Below are 24,560 nucleotides of genomic sequence, written 5' to 3'. Positions count from 1 at the left end.
GCAACCTGCCGTCACACACTCACCTGGTGAGGTTCACCCACACACAACACCTCGCATGTTAACCACAATGTACTTTAGACCCAGAGAGACTCACCTGGTGAGATTGACACACAACACCTTGCATGTTAACCACAATGTACTTTAGACCCAGAGAGACTTACTCTTTGTGTATGTGCTTACTTTTCAGGACTACTCTCCACATTCAGTCATGGCTGCAGATATCAACAGGAGCCTCCCACCCATGTCCACTTTCCACCGCAACAGCACTGCATCACGCACTCCAGCCATCAACACCTCAGACAACTCTACAGGTCAGATGGGAAAAATAATATTCACAACTTCATGAGAACGTTGACCTTTTCCCCCCCCTACTTCTGGCTTGGCCAGACATTCCTACAGACACAATTGGCAGTGTCTGCAGGTGGGAAGCCGGTGGGTATGAATCTTGGTCGCTGCACCAGTGCCTCCTCTGGTTGGTCGGGGGTGCCTGTTTGGGGGGGGAGGGGAACTGGGGGGAATAGCGTGATCTTCCCAGGCGCTCCGTCCTGCCAGTGAAACTGTCAGGTGAAAAGAAGCAACTGGCGACTGCACATGTATCGGAGGAAGCATGGTGCTAGTCTACGGCTCTCCCCAGATCAACAGAGGTGGTGGAGCAACGACCGGGGCAGCTGAGGGAATTGGCCAAGTACAATTGGGGAGAAAATGGAGGGGGGGGGGGGTGAAACACGTTATAAAAATAATCCACTGCAACTTTGAGCAGAACTGTTGTTCTGATATTTGAATCTGAATGCTCTTTCCAGTCTCAGGCAGCCATGGCAACGCGTCAGCAGGGTCACAGACAGGCGACGCCTTGGGCAAAGCTCTGGCCTCTGTAAGTATCCAACCACCATCGCTCCATTAGACCAGCTGTTCTTCTCTATACAGTCAAACCCAGAGCGCAAAACCAAGCCTCGAGACCCAAAAGCAGTATAATGCAAAAAAAAAAAGAAATACTTGCTCTTCCTGCTATTATAGCAGACTAGTGCATATTAACCAAGCACTGCTCTCGCGCTGCTGGACTTTTTATTGGCTTCCGACTAGTAAAATGAGCAGAATTGATGAGTTTAGTTCAGGTTACGAGCCCTGCTCCAAAGGCTGTGGCAGCAGCTGTAAAATCCTACAGAGAAATGACAAGTTGTGCTTTTAAAATGATTAATGTTCTCCTGCAACCCCCCCCCCCCCCCCCCCAAACACCCACCACCCCTCTTGTCTCTTTCTCCCCGTCTTCCGTTAGATTTATTCCCCTGATCACACCAGCAGCAGCTTCCCCTCCAGTTCGTCCACACCGGTCAGGTCTCCGTCCCCACTGCCGAGCTCCGCTGAGAACACAGGTAGGCTACTGGACCTCCACAAGGTTCTGCTGCTCTGAATGTAAACACTGTTATCTCAAACTGGACCTCCACAAGGTTCTGCTGCTCTGAATGTCAACACTGTTATCTCAATCCCCTCGTGGTCTAACTGTGCTTGTTCTCTCGCTCCTCCCAGTTACCTACATGTGGCCACGGGGTTCCGTTCAAGCACCAGTCTCACCGAATTACGAGTCCTCTCTCATATCAATGGTAAGGAGCTGATTGGACGTCACGTGTCTAAAGTTGAGGTTATCTATTGCATCATATACAGTATATAGATAGATCAATGTACAACTGGCCGTGTCTGTGGGTGGGAAGGGTATGTGTCCGGGGCGCTGCACTAGTGCCTCCTCTGGTCGGCCTGTTTGGGCGGAGGGGAATAGCGTGATCCTCCCACGTGCTTATGTCCTGCCCATAAAACTCCTCGCTGTCAGGTGAAAAGAAGCTGCTTGCGGCTGCACATGTATGGAGGAAGCATGACTAGTCTAACTCTCCCCAGACTGAACATGTATGGGAGGAAGCATGACTAGTCTAACTCTCCCCAGACTGAACATGTATGGGAGGAAGCATGACCAGTCTAACTCTCCCCAGATCAGCAGAGAGGGTGGAGCAACGACCGGACAGCAGTGGGAATTGGCCAAGTACAATTGGGGAGAAAATTGGGAGAAAAAATCTGTAAAATAAAAACCTTGACTTGATCTAAAAAATAAAAGGAAAATACACAATATAAAGCCATCAGTATGTGTATGGTATAAAGAAGTAGAAGCATTATGAAAATCTATGAATATGCAAAATACAACAGATGTGTGAAACGTGAAGAAGCAAATGATGTGGATTTACAGCAATTGTACATGATGTGCAAATGGGCATTATACAGAAAGTCATACATACATTATATACATAATAATAAATATGTATATTATATACGTAAAGTGTTGTGGCTCAGTCAGTCATGAAGGTTTTCTCCATTTCTCTGTGTGGTGTTTGTAGTCTCAGGTGGAGGACCGTCTGGACAGACTGGACGATGTGATCCATGTCCTGAGGAACCACGCTGTGGTCCCACGGCTGGCCTGCTGACCCAGGCTCACCACGGGCCCCCGGGCTGCCACGGCGCTCTGCCTCTCTCCTGCCACACATCGGCCATGGTTAGCGCTCGCTACTTTGAAGTAATGGAGAAAAATAGTGGGGGTGTAACAATACGCATATCTGTACCGAACCGTTTAGATACCAGGCTTTATGTTCAATAGGCATTGCACTGCGGGCGTCCAAGTAATGTAGCGGTAGATTCCCTGCCTACCAACACGAGGGTCACAGGTTCGCGCCCCCGTGTTATCGGCTTGGTCGGTAAATACATCAAATAAACAATAATAAAAAATAAAATAAAATAGAAATTGAAATTTCTGTGGCATTTCTACTTTTTTGCAGTATCGAAAACGTACCAAATCGTGACACCACTGTGTCGTATCCAACTGAACCTGTTACACCCCTAAAAGATACGACAGCGTGTATGGAAATATGGAATGTGTGACCACGCAGAGAGCTGCTGTGTGTGTGTGTGTGGTGCGTGTGTGTGTGTGTGTGTGCGTGTGTGTGTGTGTGTGTGTGTGTGTGTGTGTGTGTAGGTGTGTGTGTGTGTGTGTGTGCGTGCGCGCGCACGGGTTTGTATTCAGTTTCAAGAATCTTTCCACGCGTTATGTCCACATGTTTTCCACACATGAGGGTTGTTGTCCTTGAAATAGGAAACGGACGAGCACAATGGGGGGGGGGGGGGGGACGCCATGACGCGCTGTCCCTTGTATGGAAAGGCTATGTGTGTGTGTGTGTGTGTGTGTGTGTGTGTGTGTGTGTGTGTGTGTGTGTGTGTGTGTGTGGTGTGTGTGTGTGTGTGTGTGTGTGTGTGTGTGGACTCTAATTCCACTATGGGCTGATGGGGGATGCCTTCCTGCATCATGCAGCTCGCATGCTTCCCCTCTCAGACGAGGGGATTTCAGCCCAGCTGGATGTACAGGGGAAAGGTTTTTTAGACTAATCCTTTGGGGGGGATGGGGTGTTATTCAATTGCCTCACTTTTTTATTTTTCCAAATGATGTGACAAGAGTGAATCATTCCTGGAGAAGAATTAGGGCTAGGTTTATGGAATATATGATAGTTTTAAGGGAAGGATTAAGATTCAGAGAGAGAGAGAGAGAGAGAGAGAGAGAGAGAGAGAGAGAGAGGGAGAGGAGAGAGAGAGAGAGAGGAGAGGGAGAGAGAGAGAGAGAGAGAGAGAGGGAGAGAGAGAGAGGGGAGAGAGAGAGAGAGAGAGAGAGAGGGAGAGAGAGAGAGAGAGAGAGAGAGAGAGAGATGGCTTGGTGACTCTTATTGGTCAGATCCGAGGGATGTGTGTAGGCTCTGTGTGGACGGGCTGTGCATGCTGCCTCTATAGAGCCGTGACATCATTGACAGTTACAGAATTCTCGTGCGCTGAATGCTCAACCATGGCTGTATGAACACATGAATATGACCATGGCTGTATGAACACATGAATATGACCATGATCTCATGATCCTGTCCTTTCTGTGTGTCCTAAAGGTTGAAGCCGTCAACATGAACAACAACCACTCAGCCTTCCAGAGCCGCACACAAAATTGCCACCCGTACCCAGCCAGCCAGCGGGCCGCACTTCAGACCATGCAGGGTGGAGGCAGAGGTGAGTCATCCCTCTCATCTCTTTTCTTTCTTACTTCATCTTGTCCTTTTGACTCACTTCCTGTTCTTCAACTAGATGTGCACGGGTCATTTCCAAAGTGAATCACACATCAAGCACCGGACGTTGTCATTTCCATTTCTAAATTCTGGGTGTTTTTTTCGGGGTCACCCACAGGTGCCCTGGGAGCCCTGGCTAGTCTGGAGCTGAAGATGGAAGGTGGAGAAAGGGAGGAGATGATGCACACCGGTCACAGCCACAGCTCCGACAGCCAGAGATCAGATGAGGAGACCGAGAACAAACAACAGGGAGACAGCAGCACCAGGTGAAGACTCCTACTGTGTTCTGATCTGAAGGGAGGAAAAAAGATATTTTGGTGCATAAAAGCAGCGGAGCATGACTATCACAGAAACATGATTATTAGGAGACGGAGGTGTGGCTGCTGTGCTGACAGTGCAGTGTGCATGATTTATATTCTGTATTAAAGAAAAGAATCAAAGATAGAAACAAAGAAATAGACTGAACTTTGTTTTTGAAGTGTATACCATTTTTCATAATAGAACTGTTGAAATGTGTGGCTGCCTCCTTTAATCAGCTCAAAAGACACCATTTCACTCAGACCAAAAAAAAAAAAAAAACGTCCTCAGTTTTGGTCCAAGTGAAACGTTCTAGGGTCTCTCCTGATTCGAAATATAGCTGGATCACTTGGTTTGACCAAGTAAAACTATTTTTATAAGCATTTTATTACATTACATTACATTATGTCATTTAGCATTTAGCATTATCCAAAGCAACTTACAATATCACATTTTGTCAACAGTACAGAAATCAACTATGCAATACAGTCAATGACAGCTAAGACCTTTTGATGGAATAGAGTAGCACGTGTAGAAAGTAGTTTGAGAAGGAATAAGTAACATTATTTATTTATCTATCTATTTATTTATTTATTTATTTGTTTGTTTGTTTATTTATTTATTTATTTATTTATTTATTATTTTTTAATTAGATCTATGGAAAAAAATAAATGGTGGATGAAATCCCTTGGTTTGTATGCCTACCCCGGAAGTGGGCTTGACTTTGGCTCTCTTTTGGATTGGACTGGATTTGTTTATGGATTTGTCAGACAAAAGCAAAGAATAAAGAATCCAAAGGATACAATGTTCAAGTGAGAACACATTTCCAACATGGTCCTCAGATGTTAAACGATATGAAAACACATCACAAAACATTGAACATCAAAAACTAAAAATAAACACAATCCTAAAAAAAATCAAACACATCCCAGTAATTGCAAATTTGTTTGTGATTATATGGCATATTTCAAAATAAAATTCCCAAGCTTTAGTATAATATAATGCACGGGTATATTGACTTAATAAAATGGACTAATGCTTGCCCCCTCCATTTCACTGCACTCTTGCCATTCAATTTTAGAGATTTAAAATACTGTCAGACCTCCTGCTGGCTTCCATGGATAAAGTATCCATGGAAGCCTTTTTAGCTTTGTCTTCATATTTCTCCTCTGTCTCACACCAAGTTGCAATAAATTAATTTAATATAAATATTGATATAGTGTTTTACATTGTCCTACCATAGTTCATAATTAGGCATTAGATTAAATGATACAAGCCGGTTTTTACTGCAACTGCATTATTTGTGGAATCAAACTGATGTAAGAGGTGACTGTAAAAGTGGGCATATCTGCAATTTCTGGTTCATAGCAGTGCTATTGAATGAGCCACTTGTGAAAACCTGTGTGTGTGTGTGTGTGTGTGTGTGTGTGTGTGTGTGTGTGTGTGTGTGTGTGTGTGTGTGTGTGTGTGTGTGTGTGTGTGTGTGTGTGTGTGTGTGTGTGTGTGTGTGTGTGTGTGTGTGTGTGTGTGTGTGTGTATGTCAGTGGATCTGCACTGTACTGTACATCTTCACTCCAGGCCATGCTGCATGATGACATGAGATCTGAGTGCATGTTCTCTTTGTATGTAGATGTATAAGACAGCTAGCTGTGTTGGAGGGAGCAATAATGATGCTGACACATTAGCGAAAAAAAATCTTTTGGACATTTTTGATTTTTTTTAAGTCATTCAAACTGAAAGAGACGATGCTACAAACAGTTGTGAAGAGCGCATCTCTCTACCGGTCTAGTATTAAGATATTTTTTTTATACATGTGTAATGAAACATGAGCTTGTTATGAATGTACTATGTAAACCCCTTTCAAAGAAAGAATGAAAGAATATGTGAAATGACCTTTGCAGATGCAATAACCTCTCAATTCAATTCCATATCCACAATGACCAGCAGAGGGCATAGAAATCCATAGAATAACTCGCCACAGATCTTCTGCATGATCCATTGAAGCTTTAAACTGGATCCACATAACCTGGAAATTTCAAAAGCGTGCAAACACAAAATCTGAAATGTGAGAAGACACAGACAACAGATTAGCACACATTCTTACCTGTGTTTTTCCCCATACCTTGTCTCTGTGATGTGGCAGTATCCACGAGGACGAGGCGGACCTGAGCCCCGAGCAGAAAGCGGAGCGCGAGCGCGACAGGAGGATGGCTAACAACGCTCGCGAGCGCCTGCGCGTGCGGGACATCAACGAGGCCTTCAAGGAGCTGGGCCACATGACCCAGCTGCACCTGAAGAGCGAGAAGCCACAGACCAAACTACTGGTACTGCACCAAGCTGTGGGTCTGATCCTCAGCCTGGAACAGCAGGTCCGAGGTACGTGCATGGTTGCAGCAGGCAGCGCAGTATGTGATCCATAGTCTGGACTAGCAGCAGGTCTGAGGTCAGTGCATAGCTGCAGCAGGGAGGGCAGTGTGTGATCCACAGCCTGGAGCAGCAGGTCTGAGGTCAGTGCATAGCTGCAGCAGGGAGGGCAGTGTGTGATCCTCAGCCTGGAGTAGCAGGTCTGAGGTCAGTGCATAGCTGCAGCAGGCAGAGCAGCATGTGATCCACAGCCTGGAGCAGCAGGTCTGAGGTCAGTGCATAGCTGCAGCAGGCAGGGAAGCATGTGATCCACAGCCTGGAGCAGCAGGTCTGAGGTCAGTGCATAGCTGCAGCAGGCAGGGCAGTGTGTGATCCACAGCCTGGAGCAGCAGGTCTGAGGTCAGTGCATAGCTGCAGCAGGCAGGGAAGCATGTGATCCACAGCCTGGAGCAGCAGGTCTGAGGTCAGGGTGGGCCGGACGCACAGGGCGGGCGCTGCTGTGTGCCGCCCGCTCTGAACTCCCTCAGAGGGGGACACGGGGACAGGGCCTCTTCCTCTCTGTGGCAGGGTAAAGATGAGAGAGAGGGGGGGGGGGGGGGGGGGGGGGGGGGGTAGAGTGCAAAAAGGAAATGTTAGAGTGAGATAAAAAGCTACAAGGGGAAATGAACTAGTGGCTATGTATTTAGGACACTGAATGCTTTTTTAAAGTATGAATGCAGTGATACTCTACTACACCTTTTGAGTGGCCTTTGGGTCATTCTTACATGAATACATTTCTTTTGTGGCTTCTTATCCCAAAAATTCCGTTGATATGAGCTGGTTGATAATGTAATCCATGGTTTTAGTTGGTTAAGAAAAACTTCCTGAGCAGGCTCTAAAGAATTTAGACTGGTTTAAGCTCAGTATATTTCATCTGAGTTTATACCATAGAAGCAAAAGGATACTGATATGGGCTGGTTGATAATGTAATCCATGGTTTTAGTTGGTTAAGAAAAACTTCCTGAACAGGCTCTAAAGAATTTAGACTGGTTTAAGCTCAGTATATTTAATCTGAGTTCATACCATAGAAGCGAGAGGCCAGCACTGATCATATGACAGCTTTCATCTCCACTTATAGGTACACTGCTTTGCCGTGAGCAATAATTAGTGATTATTACACTAGGGATAATTAGTGATAACAAATATGATAGAAATGTCGACTGCCAAAGCAGAATCTGCTATTTTCTCTCTGCTATTTTCGTAAAGTGGAGCCTAGAGCTATAGTATGCATCACATGGGGGATGGGAAACGAATGTGTAGTATGTTCTGTTACCTTCCCTGCTTTATTTATATGCTCCAACACTAAACTCTGGGTTTGTTGAATCCCACAGAGAGGAACCTGAACCCCAAGGCAGCCTGTCTGCGCAGGAGGGAGGAGGAGAAGGCGTCTGCCGCCATGACAGATCCGCAGTCCATGCATCTTGCGTTCCACCCCGGTCTGACAGACGCTGCCAACCCTATGGGCAATCTCTGAGTCTGCTGAGGCTTCTATCATCAAGTAAAGGTTAGGCAGTTTGCTGGACCAAGGATATACGTTATATAAACAAATGAGGAGTGTCCCGCCCCCCCCCCCCCCCCCCATATGAAATATACAGTACACCCTTTGAAAATCTGACACACCTACTGCACTCATAGCAAATTGTTTCCAGCAAAAAGGGGAACACATTTGTTTTTAAAAGATATTTGATCATCTAAGTCCTCAGTTGATGAAATGTTAATGCATACAAGGGTCATCTGTATTTCAGAAATATTGAATGATAAACTTCAGATGTCTTTGTTGTTGATTTATAGCATACAGAACTCTTCAAATGTTTATAATACTGCATTTAGCACCTCTGATGCAAGTCATCATTTCTAACATGTGTGTGTCTTTGATCTACAGATGTTGAGTGAGGAGCATCCTAGAAGGCTGAGGTCAGCTCGTGTGGACGTCCAGCGTCTCGTCTGTATTCGCAACAGAGCTGAGAGAATAGTGTAAAGTTTGATGCAGTTGAACAATCATCTTCTCACCTTCCAAATGGACTTTTAACTTGTGCCTAAACTTTACCTGTAAAAGACAAATGCATTGTAACTTGCAGATGTTTTTTTTTGTACATATTTTCTATTTATTTATTCTCTTTCTGTTTGAAAATATCTAAATGGGGTAAAAACCAGTAGCGGTGAGGCGTCATCTGCAGTTAATGTAGTGGCTGAGATTGGCATGGCCAGGTGTTATTGCCGACTATAACTTTTACAATCTATCACTATTTACCATGTACACTCATGATTTCAACCAAGCTCAGAGGACTGACATGCCCACGTGTGTGTGTGTGTGTGTGTGTGTGTGTGTGTGTGTGTGTGTGTGTGTGTGTGTGTGTGTGTGTGTGTGTGTGTGTGTGTGTGTGTGTGTGTGTGTGTGTGTGCGTGCGTGCGTGCGTGTGTGTGTGTGTGTGTGAGTTGCTTGTGTTGTTTGTGTGTGAGAGAGTATTGCAGGAGTTGGACCATTCTGTGAATGAACAGATCTCCGAGAATGTTCTTTAATGTGTGGGCATCATATACCTTGAAACTATCCTGTTATTTTGTATGTTTGTTACAACTTTGTGTTATAGCGATGTTGGTTAACAAGAAGATTACATTTAAGGATACACTGAGTGACAGAGCGTAACGTTTTCCAGTGTTACTCTATCTGCCCGTCAGTGTAATTACCACTCTTCAGATGTCTAATGGCTCATTGCATGTTTGAGTTTTTTAATAGAACATCCAATTTTTTTTCTAAGTTACCGTATCTAAGTTATCTTTTACACAAATATTGTGAAATTTACTTTTTGTCACTCATTTTACACAAGACAACGTTTTTATCCAATTTTACTAGATTTAGCTATACATTTTCAATGTTTCGTGCCCTGAGCAATACAATAAGTATTACATAATACATTGATGTCCTGTTTACTTATCACACTGCTGAACAAATAATCTGAAATACTCCTATCATAACATGTACTATATGTGTACAGTTTTAAGTAGCCTATAGGCTTGTGTTGAAATAATAATGTAGCAATAAATGTTTTCTTTTCCAATAGCTTGGGTGTGATTATTTCTGCAAAAAAGAATGAATAATCCTGTAATAAATTTGAGAAGGGTACCCCCCCCCCCCCACACACACACACACACACACACACACACAGGCCAGTGTATTGTGTATAGTGTGTATACATATTACTGTAGGCATAGGCTATATTAAGTTTCCAGGCACTTATCAGTTTGTCAGCTTTAAAAGAGGTCTGAATTTCAAAACAATTCAAGGAAACTAGTTACAAAGAGGCTAAATAGTTGGTGCATCAGTCACAAAGAGACAACAGACAAACTTGTCAGTAAAAAAGAACAATGATGGCAAGTCGATGCTCACTGACAGGAAAAAACAACAATATTTAACAGGATCGTTTCTAAATACCACAAAACTATGTCTCTCAAATGGGATTGAATCTCTGTAACAAAAAGTGCACGTTATTACGAGCTTCAGAGGGCTGTCATGTGTATCCAAGACCAAGTGCAAATGATGCATAACCTGGTGTAGGCTAAAGTAAGGACACAACACCTGCCCTAAAGCATTCAAAGCAATATGATGTGTTGTTGTCTTTCACCCTTTTATACCTGTATGGTTTTACATCTGGATACATTGAAGCCAAAAAATGTCTACAATTTGTTATAGGATGTTGATGATAGTTCTCTTTCCTAAAGTTATCCTATCACACAGCTGTTTAATGATTGCTCTCAAGGAATATGGAATATGAAACTATTTTGCAGGACCAGGTGCAAACACCGTTCCCTCATGTTTTCCCTCATAATTCCAACATGATAATTCACCCAAATTGTCCCCTTGAACCTTTACGGGACGTTCTCCTTCGTGCATCTAAGAGGCTTCCCATCTTGAGTAATGGTCCAGTGTCCCACTGCACACAGTTCAGCACCCCGAGCGAGTGAAGCTGCTGTGAAGGGCAACAGGCCTGTAAATCCAAGGGTGACCTTACTGCTTATGAGCTACTTGATATTCATTGGTTCCAGTTGTTTTGTTCTGTGTGTGTGTGTGTGTGTGTGTGTGTGTGTGTGTGTGTGTGTGTGTGTGTGTGTGTGTGTGTGTGTGTGCGTGTGTGTGTGTGTGTGTGTGTGTCCTTTTTTGTCAGATTAAAACCATAGCTGCTACTACAGTTAGGAATATTATAGGCTATAGATACATTATATTTAGTGTAATAAATTCATAGGATAAATAGTTTAACTGTTCCCCAGAGGGTATTGTCATGTTAACAGTCTATGCCACTTAGTATGACTCTTTACTGTAGCCTATAGTACATAAACCAAAAAATAAAATATATTCTGCTGATCTTTTAATTCTGTTGATCTTTTCTGGGTTTTTTGTATTACTTTGTCTTGTCCATCGTGTCCAAATCATTCTTAGCTCTATATTCCCACAAAATGGCTTATAAGTGATGTCATACAACCATCTCGCAGCAGTTAGGTGGTTGGTTTGAGTCTCTTTTTTTTTAAAGGGACAATCCCAATGGCCAAGGGCCAGCGTGCTCTGCTCTCAACCCGGGTTGAAGTAGATACCTCCCCCTTATGGACAAGTCGTGGTTGTGTGGGGGGAATCGAACCCGGGTATTCAATTCCAAAGTCAAACACGCTAAGCAGTCGGCCAAGGAGACAATCCCGGTTGGTTTGAGTCTGACCAACCACCAGTGAATGCAGAGTTTGACGCCGGACGGAGCGCTCCTTCCTGTCCGGTGCGGGAGACAGACGGGACAGGACGCGACAGTTTGAGCGCACTCTGCTCTCCGCTCAACAGTGTCAGCAGCACGCAGCGCGGACAGCTGGTAAGTTTACGCATTGGATTCATTTTCTTTACCTGTTTACCTTTTGTTCAAATTACCTGGACGAAAAATCACTCTACCGCTTCAGCGCATGTCTGCTATGCTCAACAGAGTTTATAGGTTTATTAGATTTACCTCCGATATCCTATACCACTATTTATGTTCCTATGCTACACACAAAAGGGATGGGCTACTTTTGCTATGATGTTTGTATAGCCTGTAGCCTATTTAAAAAAAAGTCGTAGAATTAATTGTTTTCCACTTTTCCGCTAATAGGCGCATAGGCTATATTTGTTTCATGGACGAGGCAAAATGAAGTTCAATATCATCAAGCAAAACCGGATGGCGGATGACAAAACGCAGAACCACAGATTTAGCCTCTGTGTTCATATCAATACACCCAGCTGTCTCTGAATAGAATACGATAGGCTGCGAAATTGAGGTTAATTGTTATTTGAGAGCTGGCGACAAAGTCAAAACTTAAGCCTGGAGGAGGAGGAGGAGGGGGGGGGGGGTGCTAAGTAAGTTTATGGTTTATAGTCTGAGTCACGTAGCCTATGGAGATATCTTCATTTTGACAAAATTATTTTGTTGACCCCAACTCTAGTGTTCTTGAGCCAGCTATGACTAAAATTGCTGTCTCAAACCTGTCACCCAGTGTTAATTCATCAGCCACGCTCAGCAGCATGTCTGTTGCACAATAATACTTATTGTGTTCGTGTGGTTGTTCAGCCTCACAGTAACATATTTGTTGATCAACACACTTTGTTCAAGCATGACCCATCAAGTGGGTGACGACACTGGAGACCATGCAGGGCCAGTTGTAGTCGTCATGCAGTTGGCTCAGCTCTGGCTGTACAATAGCACACTGTCAATAGCACACAAAAGGAGCTGTTTTCGTTGCACAGCAATATCGACCTCTTGTGAGTGTCCATTCTGTCTTCATCTCTTGCTGTCTGGCTGAGTGCAGCTGCGTGAGCTGCTCTTGGCCTGTCATTGTCCCGCTGTCGCTCAAACCCGCCTTGTGCGTTTTGTAAACACGTACCATGAGGCATCAGTTTTCACTTCACCTTCCAAGACCTTTATGCTCACATCCTGATAAACACGTACCCGCCTGTCTCTTCACAGCCGTCAAACTGTCCAGTGAAGCAGTTGGTCTGAATGGAGTCTCACAGAATGAGCAGTTCTCCAGACATCAGGCTGCAGAGAGGCTACATGCAGCAGCAGCAGCACGGCACCAGAGGAAGCCACGACGACTTATTCGGCGTCAGGGTGCAAATCCAAGGGTTCAAAGGTCACCCGTATGTGGTTCTGAACAGCAGCGGGCAGGAGAGCCACAGGGATGTGTCTGTCATCACTCACCAGGCCGGGTACAACCCAGGCCTGGCGAGGGCGTCTCCGCTCGGCGAGTCTGTGGACGAAGGACCAGCTGACCAACCGGCTCAGTATGGACGCTCTCCAGTGGAGTTTCAGGAGTCACAGAGGACGTTTCATTATCAGAGACACCCAGAGATTCTCAGACCTTACGATCCTGCCAGCAACAACCTCAACCTCCTCGTTCCATCACAAACCTCCTCAGTCACGCGACCGGGGGACACGACCCAGGCTGCTAAAGCGACCAAAGCCAAGATCCCTCTGCCTGCCGAGGGCCCCGGAGGAGACCAGGTTGAAGCCCAGAGCGAGGCACCTTCCTCAACCCCTGCACGGTCTCCAAACTCAGTGGACACAGACTCCTTCTCTTCTGTCGGGAGGCTGATAGACCGGTTCAACAGCTCCCAGCGGAGGGGACGGTGTGGCCCGAGGAAGAGGCTAGACCCAGACGAGTGCAGGAGGTCCCGCAGTGTTGACAGCAGCCACAGGTCAGACTCTTCCTCCTCCTCCTCTTCCTCCACCTCCACCTCCACCTCCTCTCTGAAGGGCACCAGGGGCGAGACTTCGCGTGGGATGCGTGCTCCGGGATCGCCCAGGGTCCGCTTCTTGAGCGGAGAGTCCAGCTTGGCAAACCAGAGAGAGGAGAGCAAGCCCACCAAGGGACAAGACGGAAAGGAGCCAATGTCTCCACGGGCGTTGATAGTGCTGAACAGACTGGAGACATCCACTGTGTCCAGATCGCCCAGCAACCAAACTGAATCTGACGAGAGAGACACACAGGTAAAGAGCTTTTACTATGAGCCACAGTCGTCATTTAAAAAGGTTGTATTTATTTGCTATGTATTCCGTAACCAGGTCACTCCTGATCTTCTGAAAGGACAGCAAGAGCTTTCAGTGGACCCGAATGAAGACACAGCAAAACAAATACTGTTCACCTATCTCAAGGATGGGTAAGTCAGTTCAGCCTGGATCGCTGTTAAGCCAACCAAACCTAATGTATGAATTCATCTGAAAGTTTAAAAACTAGGCTCAGACCTTTGTTGTTACATTTGTTTTGTCTTAACTTTTTGGAAACACTCTTTTATGACGGTCTCTGATTTTCCATACCATAGCCACCTTTTGATGCTTAGCCTGTGGGTGTGATCATGCAGTGCAGTGAGATAAAGGGGTTGCTGTGCTGTTACAGCTGCTTGTGCTCAAACACACAGCAGTTAGGAATGCAGAGCATGAGCTGATTTCCACAGCGCTGATGAAATATGCTTTTCACGTTTACATCCACATTGACACATCAGTAACCAACCTCTGTGTCTCCAGAGCACCTTTGTGCTTTAAAACAAGGGCACTTACAGTTTTCACTCTATCATCTATCATCTACAATTAGACAAGAAGGCTGTGATTTCACACTGTTAATACCGTTAATGTGTTGCTGAACTGGCTTGTTTTCCCCACGTTTCAGGACAACTGATAATGATCCCACCACCCAGAGGAAAGTCAACACATTGTTTGAAAGGATCAACAAACTGAAGTGGAAGACTGCTGAGAATGTGGAGGAGGAGGAGGAGGAGAAAGTGAGTGTTGAGATGAGGCGGTCGTTGGCTTTGTTGATCACTGCTCAGCATGAGAATGTGTCTTTGATTGAAACTTCAGAAGATGATATCATGTTCTTGGACTTCTTTCCCTCCACATAACTGTAGGATCATGCTGCAGAGGCCAAGCTGTTGCAGGAGAAGCAGGCAGCGCTGGAGAAAGAAGTGTCTCAGCTGAAGAAACAGCTGCAAGTTGAGACAAAGGTCCCATCCTTAAAACCTATTCTATGAAATTCTATTCGATTCTGTTCTATTGTCTTCCTGTTCTATTCTATTCTGTTCTATTGTCTTCCTGGCTTTTACAATGTTCCTTTCTTTTCTGATGTTCTGCAGAATGAAAAGACTCTGGCCAAGGCCTGTGAAAAGGCCAGGACGCAGAAGAAGAAGCTTCAGGAGGAATTGGCCAAAAGTCAGGCGGAGCTCAACAAACTCAGGGACCGACTGGCTGAGATGGAGGAAAAACTTCAGTCGACCAAACATGAGTAAGGACTTAACAGTCATTCAGCTAAATGTGTAATTAAAGCTACATTAGGTCGGCTTTTTATGTAAAAATACAACAAGCGCGGGGGGTGGGGTGGGGCATCAAATAATTTGATGTTATGCATGGGAAACCATAGAACTGTTATGAACTATAGCAGTGATTCTCACCCTTTGTCATATGAAGGACCCCTAATTTAGTCTACATAAAATCTGAGAATATTTTTTATTGTTATATTTGATTTTGTCCAGAATTCAATGATGTATTGTAGGTAGATATAGAGATAACAGTGTAACTAAAATAGCTCTTCTACATTCTCTAATTGTGGTAAGTTCTTGTAATTTGTAAGTGACATACTGTAATAGTGAATTTAATCAATTCATCAATTGTCTGTGGACCCCCTGGAACTCCTCCAAGGACCCCTGGTGGTCCCCCAGACCCCACATTGAGAACCACTGAACTATTCACCTTATGTAGCCCCGCCCACTTGACCCAGTTGTGTTATGACTTCCTGTTCAAAACACCGTCTGTTTTACCTGGTCACTAGTACTGTACTGTCACAGGAAGTGTCAACACAAGAGGAAGTAACTGGCTGACCCCTGTGTTGGAACATAAGGTGAATAGGACTAAAAGGTGTCTTTCTTTCATGCATATTTTGCATTGTTGTTGTGGTGTGTCAGGCTGGTCCGGATGAAGGCGGAGAGAGACAGATCTAAGACAGAGATGAAAGACCTTCAGCAGCAGCTGTCTGAGATGCATGACGAGCTGGACCAGGCCAAGAAGATGGAGGTGGTGAATGCAGAGAAAGACGTCCTGCTGAAGGTAACGAGATACACCACACAAATCCATAGCAACTGTGATGCTTTGTGTTTGGACTTGGTGATATCTCCACGCATGTCTGTGTCAGGACTTGGCCCAGCTCCGGGTGGACTTTCAGGAGATCCTACAGGTGCAGGAGGAACAGGAGGAGGTGCTGCACCGACGGGAGAGGGAGCTCAGTGCACTGAAGGGGGCGCTAAAGGAGGAGGTGGAAACGCACGACAAAGACATGGCCACACTGAAGGAAGAGTTTGAACAGGAGGTCCAGACACTGCTGAATGCTGTAGAGCAGGCGAAAGAGGTAAGACGGTAAATATATATTTCTCCTAATTGCTCTTTATTTCCAATAGCCTAAAATGGGATTATGATTATTTTGCCTCTCATGCTGTGTTTTGCCTCTCATGCTGTCTCTCATGCGGGCTCATTTCTTTCTTTCTGTTTCCTAGAGCAATGATCTGCTTGGACAAGAGAAGGTGGAGGCGATCGAGGAGAGAGTTGCAGCCAAGGTGCAGGTGAAGTCGCTCAGCCAAGAGAGAGAGCAGCTGAGAGCAAAGGTGCAGGGGCTGGAGAGCAAGGTGGATCAGCTCAGCCACACCATCCAGCAGTCCAAAGACATGGAGGAAGTCCTGGAGCAAAGAGCAAACCAGCTGGAGGTGGGAGAGAGGGGGGTATTCATTTTGTCTGGGTAGTGTAGAGATAAAAGCACTGGCCTACCACCTCGGAGGTTCAATTCCCAATTGGTCAGACATTCCTACAGACACAATTGGCCGTGTCTGCGGGTGTGAGGCCAGTGGGGTAAGAGTCCTGGTCGCTGCACTAGCGCCTCCTCTGGTCGGTCGGGGCTCCTGTTCGGGGAGTGGAACTGGGGAAATAGCGCGCCGTGACCCCCCCCCCCCCCCCCACGGGTTATGTCCTGCTGGAGAAACTCCTTGCTGTCAGGTTTCAAGAAGCGGCTGGCGACTGCACATGTATCAGAGGAAGCATGTGCTAGTCTACAACTCTCCCCACATCGACAGAGGGGATGGAGCAACGACCGGGACAGCAGGGGGAAATGGCCAAGTAGAAAATGGGAGAAAAAGAAACAAAACCACAGAGATTTTTTTGTCCCATTTGAAGATATTTGATACCCTAAAAACTCAAAGACATTTATCCATCATACATACATGAGCCTCACATATATCTCTGAGTAGCTGCAGATCAATGATTATTCATGATGTTATTCAAGAAGCTTGTATCTGTAATAGCATAATAAAAAAATACCATTTCTAGGTGTTCTTGTCTAAGGTCCGATGTGGAATATTCATATTTTGAATGGTATATTCTTATTGTTCCCCAGAGGGAGAATCAGCAGGTGGAGGAAGTGTTGAATGATGTGAGGAGGAAGGAGGAGGAGATGTGTCAGTCGAACCACTCCCTGCTCACCTGCCTGGAGGACGTGCAGGTAAGACGAGGAGAGGGTTTGAATGCCATAGAGCGGTGCAATGCCAAATCCTTGTGAAACTCACAGAGATGGGTCAAATAGTACCATATGGGTTGGATCTTTATAGTAGGACAACTTAACTTATACTATTTTGAAACTTACATACTCTCCTCCGTTTTCTTCCGACAGAGCAAGCTGACCAAACTCAACCATGAGCACAGGGACCTGAAAGAGAAGCTCAAGGATGAGAGGAAACAGATCGAGGAGCTGTGGAGGACAAAATGTGAACTGGAGGAGGAGAGGAGGCTGCAGGACAGGACTGTAGAGCAGCTGCAGAAGAAGGTGAGAGCAGGTGTGGAGAGGTGGACCAGGACAATTTTCACTTTTGGAAAAATGTTGCTCCCTAAAGTTCATCAAGCAGCAATATTTGAAAACATAAATGATTCTGTCCTAAAAAAGGAACTATTTTCATAATCAACTTTGTTAAGATGACTCCTAACCATAATGTGCTTAACTTCCATGCCAGCAGTCAATGTGGGAGAGTGGGTGTAATTTTTCATGTTATATTTTGAAAATAAATGAATCTATAATCTGTTCCCATAACATTGAAGTCTCTATATAGAGCAACAGAAAGAGTTGATGTTTCTTGTACTTGGACAGCATCTTGCCATGGGTGTATAAGCTTCACAGAATGACCAGTTATCTCTTTGCTGACTGTCCGACTGTGTGGCTAGATGACCAGCGTCATGGAGGAGTGCGAGGCGTCGACGGACACGCTTCAGAGCCTGGTGGACGAGGCCAGAGAGAGGAGTCAGAGGGAGCTGGCCGAGCTGCGGAGACAGCTGCAGGAAAAGGGAGTGGAGCTGGAGAAATCCCGACTGACGGCCAAAAAACTGCAGGAAGAGGTGTGGCACGCATCCCCCCTCTGACTCATCAGTCGATGGGTTCAGCATGCTTAGATGCAGAAAAGTATTTACGCACATCCATAACATACAACAATCAAAGGGGGAGTCCCGCACACCGTCCAAACTTGCGATAAGGATTTATTTTGTGACGTTTCGGTCACACACACGGTCACACACTTCCTGCTGATGTATTGACTGCTGATTGTATTTTGTAACTGTTGTATTTGCTGCTGTGTGAACAGGTCACACTTGTGAATGAGACCCCGGTCTCAATGTGATTGACCTGTTTAAATAAAGGCTAAATCAAATCAAATAAAAAGAGCACAGGATTTATATATATATATATATATATATATATATATATATATATATATATATATATATATATATATATATATATATATATATATATATATATATGCCAGGAGAAAAGGAGTGAGGAATAAAAAAACAAAAGTATCTATGTGATATATAAATCAAACCTCTGTGCTTTATTACCTACACGTTCGCTTTTTTCTTTTTTATCCTTTGGTTTCATCATTCACTTGTGATAAGGTGCTGAGGGGATTCCCATACAAGTTTTGTGTGTGGATGGAAACATTGTTTCAGAAAGACATAAGACAAGACAAGTACTGTCTTAAAAACATATATATATATACATATATATAGATATAGATATTTATTATATAAGACAAGTAGCTACTGTAGACTTGGATTTGTTACCAGTCTTGATTATTGCCGTGCTGCTTGATAACGTTTGATTGCCTGATGGTAGAAATTGCATATTGCCGTGTATCTCGGTGTGTGTGTGTTGTGTTTATGTGTGGTGTGTGTGTGTGTGTGTGTGTGTGTGTGTGTGTGTGTTGTGTGTGTGTGTGTGTGTGTGTTGTGTGTGTGTGTGTGTGTGTGTGTGTGTTTATGTGTGGTGTGTGTGTGTGTGTGTGTGTTGTGTTTATGTGTGTGTGCTCTGTGTCCAGCTGCTGCCTGTGGAGGAGGACCTGCGGAGGTGTCGCAGGGAGCAGCAGGAGGCCCAGCAGAGGGGCCGGCAGCTGGAGCAGAGGGTGGAGGAGCTGGAGGAGAGGAGCGATGTCAGAGTGGAGGAGAGAGGCCGACAGCTCAAACTCATGGAGGTAACCAGCCTGGAACTCACTGCCCTGAGATGATCTCTACAGATACATACTGATATACTTATACTGATAAATAGAAATATACTGATAATTATATGTATTTCACTGTGTATAGGATTTTTCGCTTTTTCGCATCGTGAAGCAAATACAATAGAATAGAATGGAATAGAATAAACATTTGCATCAACATGAATATCAATATATCGCTACTGCTTTTTTGTTTGTTCGTTTACCCAATGGGGCTTTGAAAGGGTTTGCTAGACCCTTTTCACAGCAGCCATTTTGAGTGTCAAAGCAGGGTGACCACAGGTGTAAGCAATCACTTTAATGAGGGCCCTGGCACTGGAACATCTAAATTGAATGGAACCATCATTAATGTTATTGGTTACACCTGTGCTTACCCTGCTTTGACATGTCAAAATGGCTGCTGTGAAAATGGTTTATTAGGCAAAGGGACAGAGACTTTTTCTCAACCCACAGAGGATCATGTAATGATTCCTTAAATCCCTTAATCCTGAAGTTAAAACATGAGAATCTCACACACTAGCGCCTCCTCTGGTCGGTCGGGGCGCCTGTTTGGGGCGGAAGAGAACTGGTGGGAATAGCGTGATCCTCCCACGTGCTACGCCCTGCTGGTGAAGCTCCCCGCTTGTCAGGTGAAAAGAAGCGGCTGGCAACTGCGCATGTGTCGGCGGAATCATGGCGCTAGTCTACGGCTCTCCCCAGATCGGCAGAGGGGGAGCATGGGGAAATTGGCTAAGTACAACTGGGGAGAAAAATGGGGGGGAGATCAGAAAGGGAAAAAAACATGAGAATCTCATCATATTGTGTCATACATAAGGTTATGCTTACACCAAAGTCTAACTTTCCATAAACACAGAGCTTTGAATTAGCAATTTGACTTATAGGCCTACACTGTACTTACAGTACTTACAGTTAGCACATGCATGAGCTTATTATCTGTGTCTTGAATAGTCACAGGTGCCTGTATTTGCTGTCCCTTTGAATGATAAGGGTGCTGAGCAGAGTCATGGTCACATCTCACACCTCACCACTGTTTGTCTTGCTGATGATGACAAAACATTAAGAGACACACACACACACACATATACACACACACACACACACACACACACACACACACACACAGAGAGAGACACACGCACACACACAGAGAGAGACACACACACACACACAGACACACACACACACACACACACACACACACACACACAGAGACACCTCTGTGTTCGCTGCACTGTCAACTGTGTGTTGACTCTGAGGCCACTCCTGTTTACTGTCAAAGTGATCAGACCTGTCTGAGTTTACTCAGAAGTCAGACGTCATCTTTATCAAAGATAGAGTGACTTACTTTAAGTGACAACCAGCTGACCAGTTTATCTTTCATTCTTACAGTTTGTGCAAAGTATTATTTTCTTCTGTATTTCCATAATCCCCTTCATGTATCACTTTATAAATCCAACAATAAGCCCGCTGTCACCATGACCCTTTTCACTAACGTCCGAGCCAGGTCATTATCCCCAGCCCTAGTTTAATGGCACAAGGGACTCTGTGTATTGGTAATAATTTTCATAATGTAATATCAATTGGTATTTTGATTTGATTTTGTTGATTTTCCCCTCCTCTCAGGGACGTATCAGTCAGCTGGAGGAGGATCTTAGCGAGGAGCGCAGCAGCGCCGACCGCCTGATGGAGCGAGTCGACAAAAGCAAAGACCAGGCAAGTCCAATCCCTCAACCCCTCCCAGTCCCATATTACATTTGTTTAGACAGCGCTCTCATTTTGTATTCGCTTACTGACATTCATGAATATCATTTCCCTGAACGCTAAGAGATAACCGTTCCCTCAGAGAACGATGCCACGACTCAAGTTTGAACATAGTCAGGTTTTTTTTTTTAAATCATAAACACATGTAAAGGCTGAGTCTCAGATTTCCCTCCAAACACTGAAACCTGCTGACTCGTGTGTCCAGAATAGGTTGGAGAACAATTTCTATTCTGTTTGTTAACAGACAGCCTCAAAATGTGACCGAACGCCACTGACCTTTACGTCTGTTTGTTCATCACTGATGTAACCGTAACGTCCCGCTCCTCTGGAAAGTAGGCCACCATTCATGGCAGCAAAGTGGCGCAGACTAATTGACACAAAACACTGTTTTGGGTGAACTGGAAAGAGACAAAAAGAAAAGAGCCAAACTATTGTGAGCAGCTATTCCCACTCCTTCACTGGGCCTCTGAATGTTATTAGAGAGGAGTTTAGATTCCGCTCTAGGGTTAGGGTTAGGTTAGGGTTAGCTCTGTCTGATGCTGCAGGTCAGACCAGACATCATTTCCTCTGCTCTTAGGAATTAGGCTGGGAACTTCTCATTCAACCTGAAATTGTTCATCATCATCATGTCCTGCCCGTTTTTAATAAGCTACAGACATGGTTTTTTTCCACCGTGTCATGTACATGTCTTTATATACTGCAGCTCCATAATGCGCAAGTTTAGATGTTGACTGACGAACGCACTCGATATAACAATTTGTTAGCAAACTAAGCTTGTTCAGGGCACCCCAAGCTTGTTCACCAACTTTTTGGGGCGAAGTGTTGCTTTCAGATTTCAATGTATGACACATCATTTGAAAGGTTACAATCTGCACTTTCATAATGTAAAAAAAACAAAACAAAAACAAAAAAACTTGTTACCCCCCAAAAACACCAGTCCCTGTCACAGTATGCCCTTTGAACTGCTCCCTCTGAGACTATGATAGGTCCTCATGTGAGTGTAGGTATAAAACGCTGTTTCTCTTTCTGTCACCTGCACTCAGTAGAGCTACACTGTATTGACTCCCTGCTGGTTGTGTGTGACAGATGGATCAGTTGAGGAACGAGCTGCAGCAGGAGAGAGCAGTCAGGCAGGACCTGGAGTGTGACAAGACAAGCCTGGAGAGACAGGTACGGCCTGAAGTGGGCTTCAACCAGAACAGTGCTAATATCAGCCATCCATAGTCATCATCTAAATCTTAGACTAAACCACCTTAACTTTTCCCCATCTGTGACATTCTTCTGTTTCGTGTCCCATCAGAATAAAGACCTGCGGAGCAGAGTCACTCATCTGGAGGGGTCCCAGAGGAGCAACCAGGACTCCTTGGTCTCCAAACTTAACACCCGCATCCAGGAACTAGAGGAGAAGCTGCAAGGAGAAGAGAGGTGAGCAGTATCACTCTTACCTAAAAAGCACTTGTGTATATTCATGTATACAGTTTTGAATGTTCTTATTTGCACTGTATTTGAAGTGTCAAATTAGGAAAACAGTTTGAAGACTGTATTATTGATTTATGTGCCTGTGTGATACTTGATGGCAGTAGTTTAGCAGTGAACCCACTGTGAGCACACTGGCTGCACGGTGTAGCGTTACAGGAACCCCCCTGAAGTGATGTGATCTCTTGTGATGTGATGTGATGTGATGGGAAGCGATGTGATCTCTTGGTGCTTGCATCCTCAGAGACAACAACAACCTTCAGCAAGCAAACCGCAAGCTGGAGCGCAGGGTGAAGGAGATGAAGATGCAGGGGGACGAGGAACACATCTCTCTGGAGAGCCAGCGAGACCAGGTAGGCATCTCTAACTGACCATTTAACAACACATTTTGTAATGACACCGCATTATGTAATAAAGTTTCACGTCATTATGTAATAAAACCTGCATTTTGTAATAATCTGCCAGAATGACGTGAACGCCATATGTAATACATTTCCCTCCCAACAGGAGTTGCCGTTTTGTTCATGAAAATGCCATAATATAGTGCAAAAAGTAATAACCAAGCAAAATGGATGTCTTCATTCATAAACATCCTTTTGTGCATTCTAGCATGATTTAGAATTAATAAAACAAAAGATGCTATTAGTTTAGTAGATTATATCTTTCATTGGTCAAAACTACATTAGGCCGATTAGTGTCACTATATTCGCAATATGTAATCATTTATTACAAAACGTGGGGAAATGTATTACATACTGTGTTCAAGCTGTGTATTACAAAATGCGGCAGATTATTACAAAATGTGGGTGTATTACATAATGAAAAATGTATTACATTTTGTCATGTTATTACATAATGCAGTGTTAATACATTATGTGTTGTTACAGACCACAAAAACAAACAAACAAACAATTTATCAAGAGGTGTGGAACAGGTTGATCAGCAGATCAACAGTAGTGGCAGTTGATCAACAGACTTGAAATGATTGGATATGTCACTTTGGTGAACTCTGTAGCTGACTCAGAGACTGAAGACGGCAAAGAGACAGATGGACGAAGCGGAGGAGGAGATCGAGCGTCTGGAACACGCCAAGAAGAAACTGCAGAGAGATCTGGACGAGCAGCTCGAGGCCAACGAGCAGCTTCACGCACAGCTCAGCGCCCTGCGCAGCGAGATGAGGTGACCGCTCACACTACTCCACTGAGCCTCTGTGTGCTGTTTGTGTGTGAATATGTGTCCTCCCACGTTCATGTATGTGTTTCATGTATCTGTATTACATGAGTTACCAAAGACACTATGTTTCTTTTCCCATCAACAGGCGGAAGAAGAAGTCGACCCCACTCGTGATGCTTGTGGAGGATGATATGAACGACGTCGACGACTTTGGCTCTGACTGACTGATGAAAGCAAAACACCGTCAGACAGTCTGAATTTATGTAGAGACATTGGAATTACTGTGAGGAATCCTTGTGTTGATCATTTTTTTGCATAATTCTACTAACAACTCAGGTGTGACTTCATGTTGCCAGTTGATGGCATCTCGTCAAGGCTGGCCTCTAGTGGCAATATTTATAACTCAAACTGTCCTCTTGACAACTTACTCTTACAATACAGCCAACATCAGCAAACCCGTCTATAGCTGCGGCACATTTACATTTACTCAGATTAATTCTTTGTCCACTAAGTTATTATATTGCTGCGTGAGTTAATATAGTGCAAACTGCAAATCTCAGAGGAACATTCACTCACATTCATACACTGACTACAAATTCTAAACTGAAATGAATCCAGCTGTATGCTGCTTCTGTAAATCAGGCATTCTTATGATCCGTGCTGATTGTTTGTCTGTGACTATACGTGAATGAATAAAATCAGATTTAAGCGAACATTTCATTGAGATACAATGCAAAACA

General features: G+C 44.5%; 1 protein-coding gene and 1 pseudogene across 2 annotated transcripts in view; both read left to right on the top strand.

Moving 5' to 3' along the window:
* Positions 1 to 8,800, top strand: part of LOC310792449 (transcription factor 12-like) — an 11,859-nt pseudogene extending 3,059 nt beyond the window's left edge. Inside the window, exons 2-11 of the transcript in view lie at positions 188 to 311; positions 801 to 871; positions 1,274 to 1,370; positions 1,525 to 1,598; positions 2,379 to 2,533; positions 3,960 to 4,077; positions 4,252 to 4,399; positions 6,574 to 6,806; positions 8,165 to 8,337; positions 8,716 to 8,800. The product of the transcript in view is annotated as a transcription factor 12-like (transcript). The remainder of the gene's footprint in view (positions 1 to 187; positions 312 to 800; positions 872 to 1,273; positions 1,371 to 1,524; positions 1,599 to 2,378; positions 2,534 to 3,959; positions 4,078 to 4,251; positions 4,400 to 6,573; positions 6,807 to 8,164; positions 8,338 to 8,715) is intronic.
* A 2,766-nt stretch (positions 8,801 to 11,566) lies between these two features.
* LOC310792818 (cingulin-like protein 1) lies at positions 11,567 to 24,493 on the top strand. Its single transcript, XM_083654574.1, has 19 exons — positions 11,567 to 11,680; positions 12,806 to 13,828; positions 13,904 to 13,998; positions 14,505 to 14,616; positions 14,743 to 14,838; positions 14,968 to 15,116; positions 15,793 to 15,934; positions 16,020 to 16,232; positions 16,378 to 16,584; positions 17,268 to 17,372; positions 17,541 to 17,693; positions 18,086 to 18,256; positions 19,234 to 19,386; positions 21,034 to 21,123; positions 22,258 to 22,341; positions 22,472 to 22,596; positions 22,892 to 23,000; positions 23,663 to 23,826; positions 23,966 to 24,493. Exons 2-19 carry the CDS (start codon positions 12,839 to 12,841, stop codon positions 24,042 to 24,044), a joined length of 3,237 nt encoding a protein of 1,078 aa, XP_083510700.1. The 5' UTR covers positions 11,567 to 11,680; positions 12,806 to 12,838; the 3' UTR covers positions 24,045 to 24,493.
* Positions 24,494 to 24,560: the final 67 nt, after the last annotated feature.

Source organism: Poromitra crassiceps, assembly GCF_964638095.1.
Source record: "Poromitra crassiceps genome assembly, chromosome: 18".
Classification (NCBI taxonomy): domain Eukaryota; kingdom Metazoa; phylum Chordata; class Actinopteri; order Beryciformes; family Melamphaidae; genus Poromitra; species Poromitra crassiceps.
The sequence above is the reverse complement of the archived record's forward strand: the minus strand, read 5'-3'. Positions and strand labels throughout refer to the sequence as shown.

Bases quoted from the DNA above. Each gene is read 5' to 3' on its own strand.
- LOC310792818 (XM_083654574.1), top strand. From the start codon at position 12,839: ATGGAGTCTCACAGAATGAGCAGTTCTCCAGACATCAGGCTGCAGAGA. The intron at 14,617-14,742 runs GTGAGTGTTGAG...ACATAACTGTAG, and splicing joins AGGAGGAGGAGGAGGAGAAA to GATCATGCTGCAGAGGCCAA. The intron at 16,585-17,267 runs GTGGGAGAGAGG...ATTGTTCCCCAG, and splicing joins AAAGAGCAAACCAGCTGGAG to AGGGAGAATCAGCAGGTGGA.